Source organism: Sturnira hondurensis, unplaced genomic scaffold, assembly GCF_014824575.4.
Source record: "Sturnira hondurensis isolate 20B ecotype Veracruz unplaced genomic scaffold, ASM1482457v3 Scaffold0008196, whole genome shotgun sequence".
NCBI classification, from domain to species: Eukaryota; Metazoa; Chordata; class Mammalia; order Chiroptera; family Phyllostomidae; genus Sturnira; species Sturnira hondurensis.
In genome coordinates this window covers 16563910-16581291 of record NW_028080827.1, presented here as the reverse complement: position 1 = coordinate 16581291, position 17382 = coordinate 16563910, and the positions used below count along the sequence as shown (strand labels likewise).

General features: G+C 42.8%; 1 protein-coding gene across 1 annotated transcript in view; it reads right to left on the bottom strand.

Moving 5' to 3' along the window:
- Nucleotides 1-1450: 1450 nt before the first annotated feature.
- Nucleotides 1451-17382, bottom strand: part of USP3 (ubiquitin specific peptidase 3) — a 91864-nt gene continuing 75932 nt past the window's right edge. Inside the window, exons 12-15 of the mRNA XM_037054077.1 lie at nucleotides 8755-8873; nucleotides 7560-7673; nucleotides 7333-7400; nucleotides 1451-4659 (exon numbers count right to left, since the gene is read on the bottom strand). Coding sequence (XP_036909972.1) covers nucleotides 4494-4659; nucleotides 7333-7400; nucleotides 7560-7673; nucleotides 8755-8873 — 467 coding nt within the window. The 3' untranslated portion in view covers nucleotides 1451-4493. The remainder of the gene's footprint in view (nucleotides 4660-7332; nucleotides 7401-7559; nucleotides 7674-8754; nucleotides 8874-17382) is intronic.

The window sequence follows — 17382 nt, the reverse complement described above, 5'->3', positions numbered from 1 at the left end:
TCCAGGTGTCCTCTGCCTGGGTTTCCCCAGAGTTCCAGGGGCGGGGTGGATGGGGTGGATTTCTTAACAAATCGGCAAAAAAAAAAAAGAAGAAGAAGAAGAAGAAGAAGCTTTTCTCAAGGAAAGGGTGAGTAGCTAGCTTTTCAGGGTAATCATTTTAACTGTTGGAAATAACAGCCGAAGCTCCTCTCTGCGCTCTAGCTGTACCTCACTCAGAAGGCGCGCAGCAGCACCTGGGCTGGGCCTCGCAAAAAGCCTCAGCATCTCCACCTCCCCTCCCAAACCCTTTCCAAACCGGACTCTCAGAAGACTGACCCCTGGCTCAGTCAGCTTAAAAGGCAGAGCCCTGGCAGGTGACCTTGGAGAGCCGGGACCCCTGCCGCTCCTCTGGGTGGGCTCAAGAAGCGTCCAGAATGCCGGGTGGGCCTGTGTCGGCAGGGAGGAGCCTGGCTCAGGCCTGGGGGTGCTGACGGCAGCAGCGCCCACCACGGTGCCTGTGTGGAGCCCGGCCCCTTGGCTGCAAACACAGCAGCTGCACCGCCTCTGACTGGTGCACAGCTGCAGAAGGGAACGTGTGATAGGGGCCAGCTGCAAAGGGCTCGCTGCCCTGGCTGGGTGGCTCCGGTGGGACCATGTGCCCATGTACTGAAATGGTGGAGGGTTTGATCCCCTGGTCTGGGTGCAGACAGGAGGCAACCAGTCGATGTTTTTCTGTGTCCCTTCCCCTCTCAAAATCAATAAATATATTCTTGGGTGAGGTTTTAAAAGTGTTTGGGCCACGGATACCCTTGTCTTCAGTTTTATTTTTTCCTTTTTATTAACTTACGGGGTGCCATTAGTTAACAAAATGGTATAAGTTTCAGGTGTGCAGTTCTGTGGTACATCATCTGTATTTGTGTGTTCACTGCTGCGGGTCTTCAGTTTCTTTAGGAGACTGATAGGAACAGGTAAGTAACGCAGGAAAACCAAGGGTGTGGACACACAGGGTGGTTTCTGATTTTTCTGTTTGCAGGGGACATGGGGGCAGAGAGGTAGCATACAGGAGCTTACTGTAAAGCTTAGTTACTTTTTAACAGCTCTCACCTGCCTGTTTTACTTTAAAAGAAGCCCAGTATCCTTTGCTCAGAGCACCAAACCTGGTTCCTCAGGATAGAGTCCAGCTGGGAGGGAAGTAAGCCGACCTCATTTTTATAAGGTCACCTGGCACCAGGACAGACAGGATGACTTCATTCCAAACGGTGAGCTTCCTCGGGCCTAGAGGAGACCCGGAGGTCCTCTTCCCGCCATCACCCTGGCCCTCCAGGCCACTCCATCTGGGCCGCACACCAGCAGCCCCGGATGGTGAGGGTTCTGTAGGAACTGACCTCCTGGTGACTGACAAGGCCCGAGCTTGAGGATGTTGTTGCGTAGTTGACTCCACTGAATGGTGTTCGGAAATAATAGTCAAAGGGAAAGAGACCAGACTTTTAATGATAACTTCCCATAAATCAGTTCAAGCTGGTGAAACAGAAAAGGGTGTGATTACAACTTCAACAAAATCGGTCACTTGCACAACTGATCTTCTCGGCATCACACAGACTGGGCTCTAATGGCGAATGATTACATCACGGCACAACCAATGCTCGCGGAGGGCGGTCTGGAGCCCCGTGCTCAGACCTGAGGGGAAGGGCTGCGCTGGTGAGGCTGCGCAGAGACCCTGCACCACAGCACGCCGCCTCGAGCCGCACCTGGGACAGGCCCCGGCTGCGAACAGACCATGCTCCTGAGCTTGGGGCCAAGGGGAGAGGCCCCTTCAGCAACAGAGGGGACGTGAGAGTGTTAGGGGGAGGCGGGGGTTGAAGTGGGGTAAGTACATCTAGATAAGACTTATGTACACTAGACCAATGAAGGGGAGGTTTGGCTTCAAGAAATAAATATGTCCCTGACCCCCGAAACCAATCTGCTGAGTAGGTTCCACAGGTGAGATACACATTTAACATTCAACCAGGGCCAGTCCACTTGACTGGTTTAATTCCATTACATTTGTCATCACTAGACACTGAGTAGAATACAGTGGATAAGCAAAGGTTTCTCCACCATGGAGAGAGATTTGTGTTGCCACAAACTGTTTCTGTCACCCACCCACGTGGGAGGACTTCTGAGAAAGTCTCCTTGTCCAAGGAGCCCCGTGACCCGGCGTGAGGCCCTGCCTCGGCACGGGCGCTCTGAGCGAGAAGCCGCACGCGTGCCGAAGAAAGCATGGCACGAGGGAAAAGCCCTGAAGAGCACAAAAAGGTCGGCTTTTAAAATAGGTGTGATAAGGCTACAGTTACATTTTTAAAATACAGTTAGGCACATTTACATCATGTGTTCAAGTGCACGATTCAAATGGGTCCAATCACTTTCCAAAGAGCCTTCATGATATTCAAACATTTCTTCATAAGAAAAATCAAGCAATGAAAATACTACAAAAATTCAAAGAGGAGACGCGTTTGTCTCTTAAGCCAGCAGTGTTGCCCGGCTGAGGACCACTTTCCCCAGCAAAGCCATCCAGTCTGTGGCTACGCCCCACCTGGCATAAAAAGACAGCTTTTCTCTACCATCATCAGCACTGCCCAGGGCTTTTTCGCTGAAGTCATAACAGCTGCCCCTTCAGAGACTCACAATCTCAGCGCACACATTAGAAGTCACAGCTGTGTACCTTCCAGAGCAAGAGCCGTGATTTGTAGGAGACACTTAGCAAGGTCACAGGAGTGGTACTCATGTGTCAAATGTATTAGACCACACTGAGTGAAGCTGTCGTTTTTGTCAATCAAAATCAGTCAAATATGACAATTTCACATGGTTCACACAATGTAATTTAACATTGTGATCCACTTTATTATTTTTGTGTTGTTAACTGTTTTAAATACATGTTCCCCTCTTAATTATCTTCTAAATTGTAAGACCTAAACATGACAGCTAGGTTTATTTTCTCTGGAGTGAAAACCCAGACCAGCACCCTCTGAGAAACCTCCGTGTGCTGCTGGAAACGTCTTAGATCTGTGCAGGACTCTGCCACGTGGCTGTTGAGGGCTTGAAAGGTGGCCAGTGTGGCTGAAGAACTGATTGAGTTCTTACATTTACTAGATTTTAATGAAATTGGTGGCTGGTGACCACCATGCTGGGTAGGACAAGGTTAGGAGTAAAATGATTTCGGGAGCTCCCTTCTCTCTGCTAGGCGGGGTCCTGCCCGATTCATGAACTGTTGAATAAAGCCAGTTAGATCTTTAAAAAAACAAACAAACAAAAAACTAAGTGTTTAGCAGTTGTGGTCTGCTCTGAGAAAATGTGGGACTTTATGGTATTTTAGTTTCAAATTTCAATTTGAGTTAAATCTAAATAATGCTTTTACCTAGTTTTCTTATAAACAATTTTAAAAAACACTACTAAGAAATAGAAACTATTTATTCAAAGGGAGAACATTTTCATCTTGCCCTGCTATCAGGATAGGCCAATGGGTTTTTAAACCTCGGATAATAAAGATCCTCATTTCCTTCTATAGAAGCAGGCCCCACAGTGTGACCTGAGGCATAGGTGACGGCCCAAATTAACTCTGGGGGTCAGCATCTCCACCCCAAAAGGCCAAGCAGGGAGTGACACTAAAGTGGACATGCAGTTACACCCCCGCTGCAGCGAGTGAGGGCGCCGGTGCTGATGCGGAGAAGCACACAAGCTGCAGCAGCCCCTCACCAGCGACACCTACACCGTGCAGCTGAGTCAAGGAATTTCTTAAACACTACGTGTGTTTGGTCTTATTTGGACTTTGTAGTCCTATCTTCTCCATTAAAACACACATAAAAAATACCTCAAGACCAAAAAACCAACAGAGTAATTTTTGAATTTTCACTACAGATACTACTGAACCAACAAATTTATTTAGTTAGTGCTGGTAAACAGCAGCCTTGAAAGATGCCAAGAGCATTGGTGGTTACCTGGTCTACTTAACGATGGCACCCCCGCTGTTATCTTTGACAAGCCAAAGGGAGGATTACTGAGTAGTCGCTGAAACCTCATAGGGCACAAGTTACACACACACATGATTCTTGACTCAGAGTCAAACAATCCCCAGCACAGCTGTGAAAAGGCAGCAGGCAGCCATGCTGTTCTTCATGATCAGGAACGCATCTTGCTTTCAGCATGTGAGAGTAACAAAGTATTGATGTAAATGTGCCTCAAAGTGGGAGTTGAAACATTAATATAAAAAAGTCAAATAGAACTAAGTTCTTGGAACTACATATAAAAACTGAATTATTACAACTAAAGCAGCAAATCAAAATATCTGCTGAGGTTTTCTGGTAGAACTAAAAAAAAATTAGTTGGTGCCCATGTTTGGTAAGTCACTACCATTGACAAAACTAAACCCCAAATAGGAAATTGAAAAGTGCACAATGAAATTAATCTTGGATCAAGTATTTACGGAACATTGGAAATGTTTGTCCGGTATAGTGACAAATAGCAATTTCGAGGAGGTATTAAAGTTTGTCCGAGCCAGCCTTGGCCTGGCGCTCCGCATAGAAGAGGACGTAGGCCTTTGCCTTCACGACGGTGTCCTCATCGGTCAGCGTCACAGTGCTGTCATTGAAATGGAACCAGCGACCTTCATGCTTTGCGTATGCTGTGTAATGTCCAGAACCGACCCTGTATGGGAAGAGTCAAAAGATCGAAGAAAATCACAAAAGGACCTGCTCAGCCGTATAATTTGTTATACAATAAATTATAATCAGTATTAGAATAAATCCTAGAGAACTGTGGTTTAGGAGGGTTGATTGAGCTCACATGTTTATCTTCCTCAAAACCTACTGAAATGACAAGGAATATGCTGACGCTGGAAAACGGAGAAGAGTGTCATCAACAGACTAGAAGTTGAAGGTTTTCTAGAACACAAAGGCATATTCACATGGTACTGGATGAAGGGAGAAACCAAACAGCTGAGTAACTCTCACCCTAACAAGCACAGGTCAAGGCCTATGGAAACATGAACAATTGAGAACCAGGTTTCCCGTCATTGTCTTGCTGGGGGAAACCGACCTTAGGAAAGCAACCAGGCTCCAGGAAAGCGCCTCCCCCACTTTGGTCATCACGGGCTCTTCTCGATGGGCAGGACCCACCCACTTTCGCTGGAGCCCTGGAGTCAGCCCTCCTGGGCAGAACAGCCTGAACATATGATAGACACCTTCACAACTGTTAGAAAAACCCTCACCATTTACTAACAATGATCAGTCTCATCATTTATTATAATTCTGAGTAAACAACCAAAAATCATCAGTCATGAGCAAAGAAAAATAGCATGAAAGAGGAGAAAGGCTAGGAAAAACAGTCATTAACTCCTGAGGTGAATGCAAAAAAACAAAGAACTTTAAAAATTCTAATTGGTACCAATAGTTTCAAGAAGATACTGCAGCCATAAAACACGAATAGGCTGTAATGAAAGAGTTTTGAGAAAAGTGTGAGCTCCACAACATAAAAATTCATGGAGGAGCTAATCTTTAATTTGGACACAGATGTAACCCAAATTGGTGATTCGGCAAAATAGGCCATAGCAGTCTTCAGGAACACAAAATGGGAAACATTAAAGAATAGTTAAAATAAGTGAAAGACCTGGGAAATTTACTATAGATTTAACAGGTGTTCTAGAGGAAAGAATGGACAATGGCATGGAATGTAAACATTTCCGTTAGCTGAAGACACCAAAGACACCAGACTAAGGTTATCCCTATCAACTATCAAGCAGGAATCTATCTGATGTTACTTCTTTTTTAAAAAACTTTTAAAATTATTAATCTAAGAATGATGTCGATTTGTTTTTCCACTTATTGATGGCATTCATTGGCTGATTCCCGTATGTGCCCTGACTGGGGACCGAACCTGCAGCCTTGGCATATCAGGTTGCTGATGATACTTCTGAAGTCCAAAGACAGAATCCTACAACCTTCCAAGGAGAAAAAAACAGGTTGCCTAGAAAGAAGTGAGAGATTTGTAGTGACTTGTTTATAACTCTATGAATGGTGAAGTTGTGAAGCAGTGTCCACAAAGTTCTGAGGGAAAAGGATTTTCAACATGGATAGTGGCTTGCCCAAGTTTGAAGGTAAAATAGCCATTCTCAACAGACCAGAAATCAAAAGTACAACAAACTTTCAGGGAAAAATAAGAATTATTCAATAAAAGAAGTATCTTTAAAGCACAGGGCATGAAGTTAGTTTTAACTAATTTTCCATTTCCCCTTCATCAATCAGTAAAGAAAGTACCATGAGTGAAAAGAATGCCCAGGACTTTGTGAACAGCAGATCAGGTTCCCGCTGCAGGGCTCAGAGGAACCACGCTCCACCCCGAGTTTCAGTGCCTTCTCTGCGCCCATCACAGCATCCTCACAGGAACAGTCTTTCACACCAATGAATCCCTTAGATACATTAATGTATTTAATGAACCCATTTTTAGGGAGTTTGGGGAGAATTTTCAAGAGTGGTACAAAATTGTAATGATACCTTGGACAGGGGTTTGATCTCCAAAATATGTAACGAACTCACACAACTCTACTCCAGGAAGACAACAACCCAATTAAAAGATGGGCAAAAGGACCTGAACAGACACTTCTCCAAGGACATTCAGAAGGCCCAGAGACATATGAAAAGATGCTCAGCATCACTAGCCATCAGAGAGATGCAAATTAAAACCACAATGAGACACCACTACACACCAGTCAGCATGGCCATCATAAACAAATCAACAAACAAGTGCTGGAGAGGTTGTGGGGAAAAGGGAACCCTAGTGCACTGTTGGTGGGAATGCAGACTGGTGCAGCCACTGTGGAAAGCAGTACGGAATTTCCTCAGAAAACGAAAAATGGAACTGCTTTTTGACCCAGTGATTCCACTGCTGGGATTAAAAACAGAATCCTGAATCACCAATTCAAAAGAACCTATGCACCCCAATGTTCATAGCAGCACAATTTATGATAGCCAAGTGCGGGAAGCAACCTAAGTGCCCATCAGTAAATTAGTGGATTAAAAACCTATGGTACATTTACACCATAGAATGCCCTAAAGCGGTCCTATACTTTGTGTCAGCATAACTGGAGAGGATTATGCTAAGTGAAATAAGCCAGGTGGTGAAAGACAAATACCACATGATCTCACCTATAAGTGGAACCTAATCACCAAAACAAACAAGAAAGCAAAAATATAACCAGAGACATTGAAAGTAAGAACTGACAGTAACCAGAGGGGAGGTGGGAGGGGATGAGGGGGGAAGGGTTGTCCAGGAACATGTATAAAGGACATATGGACAAAGCCAAAGCGGGGCGGGCACACTCACCCAGAGCCGTGGTGCACCACCACGGCAGCAAGGTCGTACAGGCAGTTCTCAGGGCCGCTGTTCTCCGGCTACAGAACAGGGGAGAGGGTGCCCAGGGCTGGGTTAGCAGCAGCAGTCAATGGCATCGGTACCTCCCACCTCAGTGACCTCCGCTACCCCGTGTCTGTGAAGACGAAATTTTACTGAGCAGCCACCTTTTCAATTCGCTAAGGAAGGTGCCGTCTTACCTCTAGTAAGTAGCATTTCATGTCGAGGCCTCTCAGTGGAAACTCTACATATGTGTCAACTTTGTTTCTTAAATATGCTGTCCAGTGAAATCTTTTTAAATGTAAGCATAGCACCTGGATCAGAAATAAGGACAAAGATTGTAAACGAACACCTAATTTACCTTTCATTAAAATTAACTACTTGGTTAACTCAAATATTTTAGGTGCTTATCAGTTTTTGTTCTGGTCCTTGACATTGCTTTCTTCTGTCCATACGTTACTGTGAAATTATGATTTGTAATCATGGAATCTGTATTTGGTGTTAGTTTTTCTGACAAATGGCTCCTAAAATGCTTAGAATTTCCTAAGTGATGAGAATGATAAAGGTGTCTTTTGTTAATAAGGTGACAGGTGGACCCCACCTTAGAATGAGGGTTCGGCCTCCTCTATCTCAAGATCGGGGACAGGGAAGGAGGCTGGATCACCTGCCGATGGCCAGTGATTACTCCGTGGTGCCTACTGAACAAAGTCTTTGTAAAACCCCGAAAGGACAGCATTGGGAGAGCCTGCACATGCCACCGCACTGGGCACCGAGCTCCGCAAGAACGAGATCTTTTGTTTGGGACCTTTACGTGGTTGTTGATTTGTATCCTTTAATATCTTTGGTAATAAATCTGTAATCTAGTGAGTAAATGGGTTTCCTCAGTTCCGTGAGCCTCATTAGCAAATTAAGGGAACCCAAAGAGAGGACTTGGAAATCTCTGATTTTTAGCCAATCACAACAACAGGTATCTGAAGTCCAAAGAGAGGGCCAAGATAACCTCCAGTGTGTAGCTCAGAAACATAAAGTAACAATCTGGGCTTCTGACCGGCATCTGAAGCGGCGGGTGATCTTGTGGGATTGACCCTTAACCTGTGGAACCTGATGTTACCTCTGGATAGTGTCAGAACTGAATTCAAGTGTAGGGCACCCAGCTGGCGTGGGAGAATTGCTTCGTGGAGACGTGGGGGCACCTCTCTCCCCCTCCACACATTGGACATTGTGATTGGGACACACTTAGGTCTGCATTATCAAAAGGCTTATTAAGCTTTTCCTGAAAACACTGGAGACCAATACAGAAGAGATTACATTAGGTTACAAAAATAATTTGCTTTTCATGAGCTGTGAGCACTTGTCCCTGGAAAACTGCATTGTAATTTGAAACTCAACACTTACCTTGGGTAATTTTTGAATCCAAAACTTTTTAGTGGACTTTTGTTTCTTTTTGCATTTGTGGCACATGTATAACTCCGTCTCATCAAGTTCTTCTAAGTCGGTGAAACTGCGAAGACAATCTAAAACCAAATCGGGTTGTCAACGTTACAGCAGCGTGCCTTTAACAGAGGCGTGCTCTGTGGAAAACGAGGCTGGACTTTGAAGCCGGACACTCACACTCAAACCTCAGCTTCATTAGCTGTGTGTGACCATGGGAAAGTCAGCCTTTTTCCATTACAAAGTGAGGACGGTGGTAGTATTAGTAACCCCTACTTGGAAGAACTGCTGCAAGGAGACCAGTAACGCATATAAAGTGCCTGGCTGACACCTAGTAGTGGTCAGGTAATGACAGGTGGAACTATTTTTTTTCAGATGGCATTATAGTTGGGTTTGCTGTCATTAATGAAAGAATTAGTCTGGATAATTTTGATAAAGGTGTTTCCCTAATGAAATCAAAGTGCAAGCAGCAATTTTTTCTCAAAGCTCATAAAAAAGTCAGATTTAGAGCAAACATTTTCGCAGCTGTAACTTACTAGAAGGGAAACGTGGATTACAGTGCAGAGGGCTGCCTTACCGGCCTTCCCACTGTGCGCCCAGGGAGCCCTCCAACAGACCGCATCTGTGTGCGTGTGCAAGGGTCTGTGTGCTCTGCGCCTTGGTAAACGGTGGCTCCATCCAAGCCACATCCAGCCACTGGTTTTGTGAACAAAGTCCAGCTGGAACACAGCCACGCCCACCCCTGTGCGTACTGTCTGACGCTGCTGTGACGCTGCAACAGCGGGCTGAGTTGTTGGGACATGGCCTTTACATGCTGTAAAGCCTAGAATGTTTACTCGTCTGGCCACTCAGGGAAAAAGCTTGCTGACCCCTGATGCAGTCAGTCTCCTACTCAGAAGTCAATATAAAATGTACGCATCATTCTGTGGAGAATTAATAAGTCTTCTTTTTAGAAAAAAATGTGAATGCCTTTGTACCCACCACTCAGTTAAAGGAATGGATTCTCCAGGACTTGAGGAGCCAGGGTTTCTGTGAAGGGCGTCCCTTACAGACAAGCAGGGGAAGCCCGTGGGCCGTGTGCGGGAGCTTCCTGTGTGCCTCTCCCGAATCGCAAGTCCCTCTCTCCCCCCAGAAGCAGCCAGTGTCGACTTCTGTGTTAATCTTTCTTTGCTTATCTTTACAGACCACACATATGTATCTTTATACAAGATACTGTTTAGTCTGAAAAGCTGGGTAGCACGCGCAAACACAGCTACGAAAGGAAAAGCAACACGTCTCTGTACCCCAAGGCTCGGCCAGCCTTGGCTTCCGTGACTGAGAGGAGACAGAGCCCCTGGTGGGGAAGTTAGAGGTCAAGGTCTAGCAGGCACAAGAGTAGCCAGGGGACCTGTGCATCCCTTTTTTAAAAATTGAGGTATAATTGGCATATAACATTAGTTTCAGGAGTATGACATAATGATTTGAAAATTGTGTATGTTGAAAAGTAGTTACCTCAGTAAGTCTAGTTAATGTCCATCACCATACATAGCTACAAAAATCTTTTTTCTTGTGTTTAGAACTTGTAAGATCTATTACTAACTCTCAAATATGCAATATAGTATTATTAACTACAGTCACCATGCTGTACATTTTATCCCTGTGCCTTATTTATTTTATAACTGCAAGTGTGTGCCTTTCGACCTTCACTCACTTCGCCCTGCCTCTGGTAACCAGCAATCTAGTCTCCACATCTATGAACTGGGGTGTTGGTGGGGTTTCTGTAGATCCCTCATGTAAGTGAGATCAGATCGCATAGTACAGCATTTGGCTTCCTCTGTCTCACTCATTTCCCCAAGCGTAACACCCTCAAGGTCCACCCCTGTTGTCACAAATGGCGAGGCTTCCTTTTAATGGCTGAATATTCGTGTGTGTGTGTGTGTGTGTGTGTGTGTGGCATTTTCCTAACCCACCTGCCCACTGGTGGACACCAGGTGGTTTCCATGTCGTGGCTACTGTACACAGTGCTGCAGTGAACATGGGGGTGCAGATGTCTTCAGACCAGTGTTTTTATTTCCTTCTAGTAATCCCAAAGGGGAACTACTGGGTCGTATGATAGCTGTATTTTTTATTTTTTGAGGAACCTCCATACTGTTTTCCATGGTGACTGCACCAATGTACATTCCCACCAGCGGTACACAAGGGTTCCCTTTCTCTACATTTTCAGCGTTATTTATCTTTTTGATAACAGCCATTCTAACAGGTGTGAGGTTATACCTCATTGTGGTTTTTTTATATGTACTTTTAAAAAATTATCTCATTATGGTTTTGGTTTGCATTTCCCTGCTGACTAATGATGCTGAGCACTTTTTCAGGTACCTACCTGTTGGTCACTTGATATATTCTTTGGGAAGACGTCGATTCAGATCCTCTGCCCATTTTTCAATCAGACTTTTTGTGAGGTTTTGTTTTTGTTTTTTGTTTTGCTATTGAGTTATGTGAGTTCTTTATGTATTTTGGATATTAACCCCTTATCAGATATGTGATTTGCAAATATTTTTCCCACCCAGTAGGTTCCCTTTTCATTATGTTGATGATCTTGTTTGCTGTGCAGAAGCTTTTTAGGGGGATGTAGTCTCACTTGTTTACCACCCATGCTTTCTTCTGGGAGTTTTATGGTTCCGGGTCTTACATCTGAATCCCCAATTCACTTTGAGTTAATTTTGCCGTATGGAATAAGATAATGGTCCAGTTACATTCTTTTGTATGTGGCTATCCAGTTTTCCCATCATCCTTTATTAAAGAGACTGTACTTTCCCCATTATATTATTGGCTCCTTTGTCATAAATTGTCCATATATAGATGTGTTTATTTCTGGGCTCTTCTGTTCCATTATGTGTATGTGTTTGTGCCAATACCATACTGTTTTGATTGCTGTTGCTTCATGAAACAGTTTCAAATCAGGGAGCAAGATACTTCCAGCTTTGTTTTTCTTTCTCAAGGCTGCTTTAGCTATTTGGAGTCTTGTGGTTCTATACAAATTTTAGGAGTGTTTGTTTTAGTTCTCTGAAAAATGCCACTAGATTTTTTGACAGGGATGGCAGTCAATCTGTGGATTTCTTTGGGTAGTATGGACATTACATATTAATTCTAACAATCCATGAGCACAGAATATCTATTTATTTGTGTCTGCAATTTTGGGAGGAGAAAAATATTTATTCTTTATTATTTTTAAAGGTTTTTTTTAAAAGATTTTATTTATTTATCTTTAGAGGGGAAGGGAAGGAGAGAGGGAGAGAAATATCAATGTATGGTTGCCTCTCATGCGTCCCCTGCCAGGAACTGGCCCGCAACCCAGGCATGTGCCTTGACTGGGAATTGAACCGCGATCGTTTGGTTTGCAGGCCCACGCTCAATCCACTGAGCTACGCTAGCCAGGGCCTAAAGTTTATTTTTTATTGTATTTTTTCATTACCATTTATCCCCCTTACACCCTCTTCCACCTGCATGCAACACGCCCCCACTCCCTGAATATCTTCGGTTTCCTCCGTCAGTGTCATAGTTTTCAGTGTGCAGGTCTTTCACTGTGTTGGTTAAATTTATTCCTAGGTATTTTATTCTTTTTAATGCAGTTGTAACTAGAATTATTTTCTTTGTTTTCTTTCTGGTAGTTTCTTAGTACATAGAAATGCACCAGTATTTGTACATTGATTTTGTATTCTGCAACTTTACTGAATTCATTTCTTAGTTCTAACAGACTTTTTGGTGAAGTCTCTAAGATGTGCTATATATATATAATATCATGTCATCTGCAAATAGTAACAGATTTACTTCTGTTGGGAACTTTTTATCTCTTTTTCTTGCCTAATTGGCTGGGACTTCCAATACTATTTAATGAAAATGACAAGAGTGGACATCTTTGTCTTCATCTTAGGAAAAACTTTCAGCTCTTCAACTGTTGAGTATGTTTGTGGTGGGCTTGTCATATGTGGCCTCTATACACACTTTGTTGAGAGGTTTTTTTTTTAAAGATTTTATTTTTATTTATTTTTATTTATTTTTAGAGAGAGGGGAAGGGAGGGAGAAAGAGAGGGAGAGAAACATCAATGTGTGGTGGCCCCCACTGGGGACCTGGCCTGCAACCCAGGCATGTGCCCTAACTAGACCTCGGGCTGGTGACCCTTTAGTTCACAGCCCACACTCAATCCACTGAGCCACACCAGCCAGGGCTATTGAGCGTTTTTTAATCATAAATGGATACTGAATTTTGTCAAATGGTTTTCCTGTACCTACAGCTATCATATAATTTTTACGCTTTATTTTGTTAATGTGGTGTATCACATTGATTGGATTTGTGCATACTGAACCAATCTTGCATCCTCAGAATAAATCCCACCTGATCATAGTTATGATCTTTTTAAGGTATTACTCAATTTGGTTTGCTAATATTTTGTTTAGGACTTGTGCATCCATGTTCATTGAAGACATTGGCCTGAATTTTCTTTTTCTTGCAGTATTCTTGCTTGCTTCGGGTATCAAGGTAATAATGTTCTTGAAAATTAGTTTGGGACTGTTTCCTTCTCTTCTATCTTGTGGGAGGTTTGAGGAAAATCAGTATTAATTTTCCTTGCATGTTTGGTAGATTCACCATGAAGCTATCTTGCTCCTTGACTTTTGTTTGTTGGGAGGTTTTCAATTTCTGATTCAGTCTCCTTACTAGTAATTGTTCTGTTCCTATATTCTATTTTTTTATGATTCAGTCATGGTAGGCTGTATATTTCTAGAGATTTATCCATTTCTTCTAGGTTATCCAGTTTTGTTGGCATGAAATTATTCATAACAGGCTTTTACGATTCTTTGTATTTCTGTGGTACCAGTTGTAATGTCCTTCACTTCTGGCTTACTTTAGTCCTCTCTTCTTCTTTTTTTTTTTTGGTGAGTCTAAACATTTGTCAACTTTATCTTTTTAAAGAACTGGCCTTTGGGGTCAATGATCTTTTTGTTGTCATTTTAGTTTGTTTCATTTTTTTTCAGTTCTTATCTTTGTTCCTTCCTTGCTTCCTTCCTTCTACTACCTTTGGGCTTCATTTGTCTTGTTTTAGGTACTTAAGGTGTAAAGTCAGGTTGAGATTTTTCTTGGTGTTTGGGGTAGGCATTTCTCTCTCTGAATATCCCTTTAGAACTGCTTTTGCCGCATGCCACAAGTTTTGGCATTTTATACTTCCATTTTCATTTGTCTCAATGTACCTTTTATTTCTCTTTTCTTTTCTGACCCATTGTTTTTCAGTAGCATGTTGTTTAATCTCCACATTCCTGTGAATTTTCCAGTTTCCTTCCTGTTACTGCTTTCTAGTTTCATACCGTTGTGGTTGGAAAAGATGTTATGGTTTCAGTCTTCTTAAATTCATTGGCTTGTTTTGTGGCCTAACATATGATCTATCCTAAAGAATGTTCCATGTGCTCTTGAGAAGAATGTTTATTATTGCTTTTGAATGGAATGTCTGTTGTATATATGTCTATAAAGTCCATTTGGTCTAATGAGTCATTTAAGGTAAATGTTTATTTGTGGATTTTCTGTCTGGATGATCTATCCATTGATCTAAGTGGGGTATTAAGATCCCCTACTGTGGCATTTCTCTCTCTTTCTCCCTTCAGGTCTGTTAATATTTGCTTTATATATAGATGTCCCTATGCTGGGCATACATTTACATTATCCTCTTATTGAACTGACTCCTTTATCATTATACAGCGGGGGGGGGGGAGGGTGCCAAAAAGACCTGGAATTTATTTATAAAAAAACTATGTATTTATTCTTACATGTTTAAACTTCAGTCACCATGAAAGTACTCTCCATTTGATACAATACACCACTGAAACATCTTTTACCACTGCTCAAAACAGTTTTTGAACTCGCCAATTTTGATGCCTCTTAGTGCTTCTGCCATTGTTTTGTTTCACTTCTTCCACATCAGCAAAATGTGTCCCTCTGAGGACTTTTTTAATCCAGGGAAACAAATTCACTGAAGCCAAACACAACCTCTCACAACACCACCAGCTGGTACACTGATGCAGATGGGTTCCTAGAACACTCACCTGGTCGGGGAAGCCTGTACTGCAAGGGGCTTGCCCTTTAAAAGATAATTCCAGTTTTTTTTGGAGGGGTCCCTGCTTATATAATGCCCATCTTTAGGAATAGAGAAACAAAGTCTCTTATTACAGTCTTTATTTTAAAGTCTGTTTAGGCTGATATAAGTACAGATACTACATCTTCCTTTTGGTGTCCATCTACCCGGAATATCTTTGCATTCCTTCACATTTAGTCTCTCTGTGTCCCTACATCTGAAGCAAGTCTCTTGTGGGCAGCATAGAGATGGGTCTTTTTAAAAAATCCATTCAGCCACTCTGTGTCTTTGATTGGAGTTTTTAGTTCATTTACATTTGAATTAATTATTGATAAGTATGTACTAATGCCATTTTGTTCATTGTTTTCTGGCTGTTTTGTAGGCTCCTCTCTGTTCCTTTTTTTCTCTCGCTCTCATTTGTGGTTTGATGACTTTCTGTAGTGGTATTCTTAGATTCCTTCCTCATTATCTTTGTATCTATTATAGGTTTTGAAACTTACCATGAAACTTACATATAGCAATTTATATTTATAACAGTCTATTTTAAGATGATAACTTAAGTTTGAATGTATTCTAAAACTCTACATTTTTACTCTCCCCCACCCACGTTTTATGTGTTTCACATAATATTTTACATCTTTTTATCTTGCGTACTCCTTAGGTAATTATTGTTGTTATAGCTATTTTTACTACTTTTTAATAAAGATTTTGTTTAGTTTTAGAGAGAGAGGAAGGGAGAGAGAAAGAGAGGAACGAGGGACATTGACATGAGAGAAACATCAATCAGTTGCGTCTCATTTGCACCCTGACTGGGGACTGAACCCAGGTCCTAGGCATGTGCCCTGCCAGGGAATCGACCTTTTGCTTTGCAGGAGGATGGTGCCCAAGCAACTGAGCCACACTGTCAGGGCTATTTTTACTACTTTTGTCTTTTAACCTCATATGAATTTATTACCTTTACCTATGAGATTATACTTTTATATGTTTTCTTATTAACACTCTTTCTTTTTAGCTTCAGGAAGCCCCTTGTAACATTACTTTTAAGGCTAGTTTAGTGGTACTGGACTCCTTTAGCTTTCACTTGTCTGGAAGACTATCTGTACTTCAATTCTGTATTATGCATAACTTAGGTGGAGTACGCTTAGTTTTTGGTTTTTTTCTTCCTGTTCTTTGAATATATTGTGCTCCTCCCTTTTGGCCTGCAAATTTTCTGCTGAAAAGTCTGATAGTCCCTCTGAGGATCCCCATGCACACAAGTTGTTTTTCTCTTGTTGCTTTTAAGAGTCTCTCCTTGTCATTAACTTTTGACATTTTAAGTACAATGCGTCTCAGTGTGGGTCTCTTTGAGTTCGTCTTCTTTGGAATTCTCTGGGATTCCTGGATCTGGATATGTTTCTTTCTTTAGGTTAGGAAGTGTTCAGCCATTATTCAAATAAGTTTTCTGGGGCCACTATAATGTAAATGTTAGCCCACACAATGGCCTTTCATAGTCCCTTAAGCTATCTTCACTTTTTTAAATCAGGGGTATCAGCCTGTAGTTTTCATCAGGCCATTCTTTTTTATTTTTGCTGCTCTGATTTTGTGCAGCCCTGTGCCCTCTCTGGGCTTACTAACACTTCTGAGTCATCTCAGCTGCTGTGGAGCCCCCCAGTGTGCTCTTCAGTTCAGGTAGTGCATTCTCCGGCTCTGTGGCTTATAGTTGGTACTCGCTCATATTTTCTATCTCTTTGTTGACGTGCCCACTGTGTTCATCCATTCTCCCAATATGGGTGAGCAGTCTTCTGACCACCACTCTGAACTCTTTATCAGGTAAATTAGGTTTCATTAAGGTTTTTTCCTGAGGTTTTTTTCTTCTTCTCGTTTCGAACATGTTCCTCTGTTCATTTTGCTTGACTCTCTGTGTTGGTTTCTAAGCATTAGATGAAGCAGGCACCTCTCCCATTCTTGAAGGGAGTGGCCTCACGTAGGAGATGAACCTTAACATTTAACCCTGCCCTAGTTCTCAGTTGTCTCTCAAAACAGCCTGTGATTGTCCAAGCAGCCTGTCTATTTTAAGTAACTCCCAGTGGTTGACAGTGTGCCAAGACACGTCAGTGCCCCAAAAGGGAGGATCTCCATCAACCACTAGATTCAGCCTGAAGAGAAGCCAGACTCTCAGGCAGCAGCCTCTAAAGAACGCAAAAATATACACCATCTCTGGGACTGTAAGCACAGCCCTGCTGGCCCTCGGAGCCAGGTGATCTGGAGGTGTCCCTGGGAGCTGAAAAAATGGAGGATCCATGAGTATACAAGCTCCTTTCTGGAAGGTACTGGCACGCTGTCGCAGGCGAGGGGAATGCAAAGATGGTGTACCCCAGGCTACACTCCCTGAGAGCACCTAAGTAGGCCCCTAGATGTGTGTGTCAAACCTGAAGCCCACCCCTCAGGCCAAAGGTCCAGCACACACAAACGGGCCTCTCTTAAAGAAAGACTGGGGCAAAGAGGGAGCATTTCA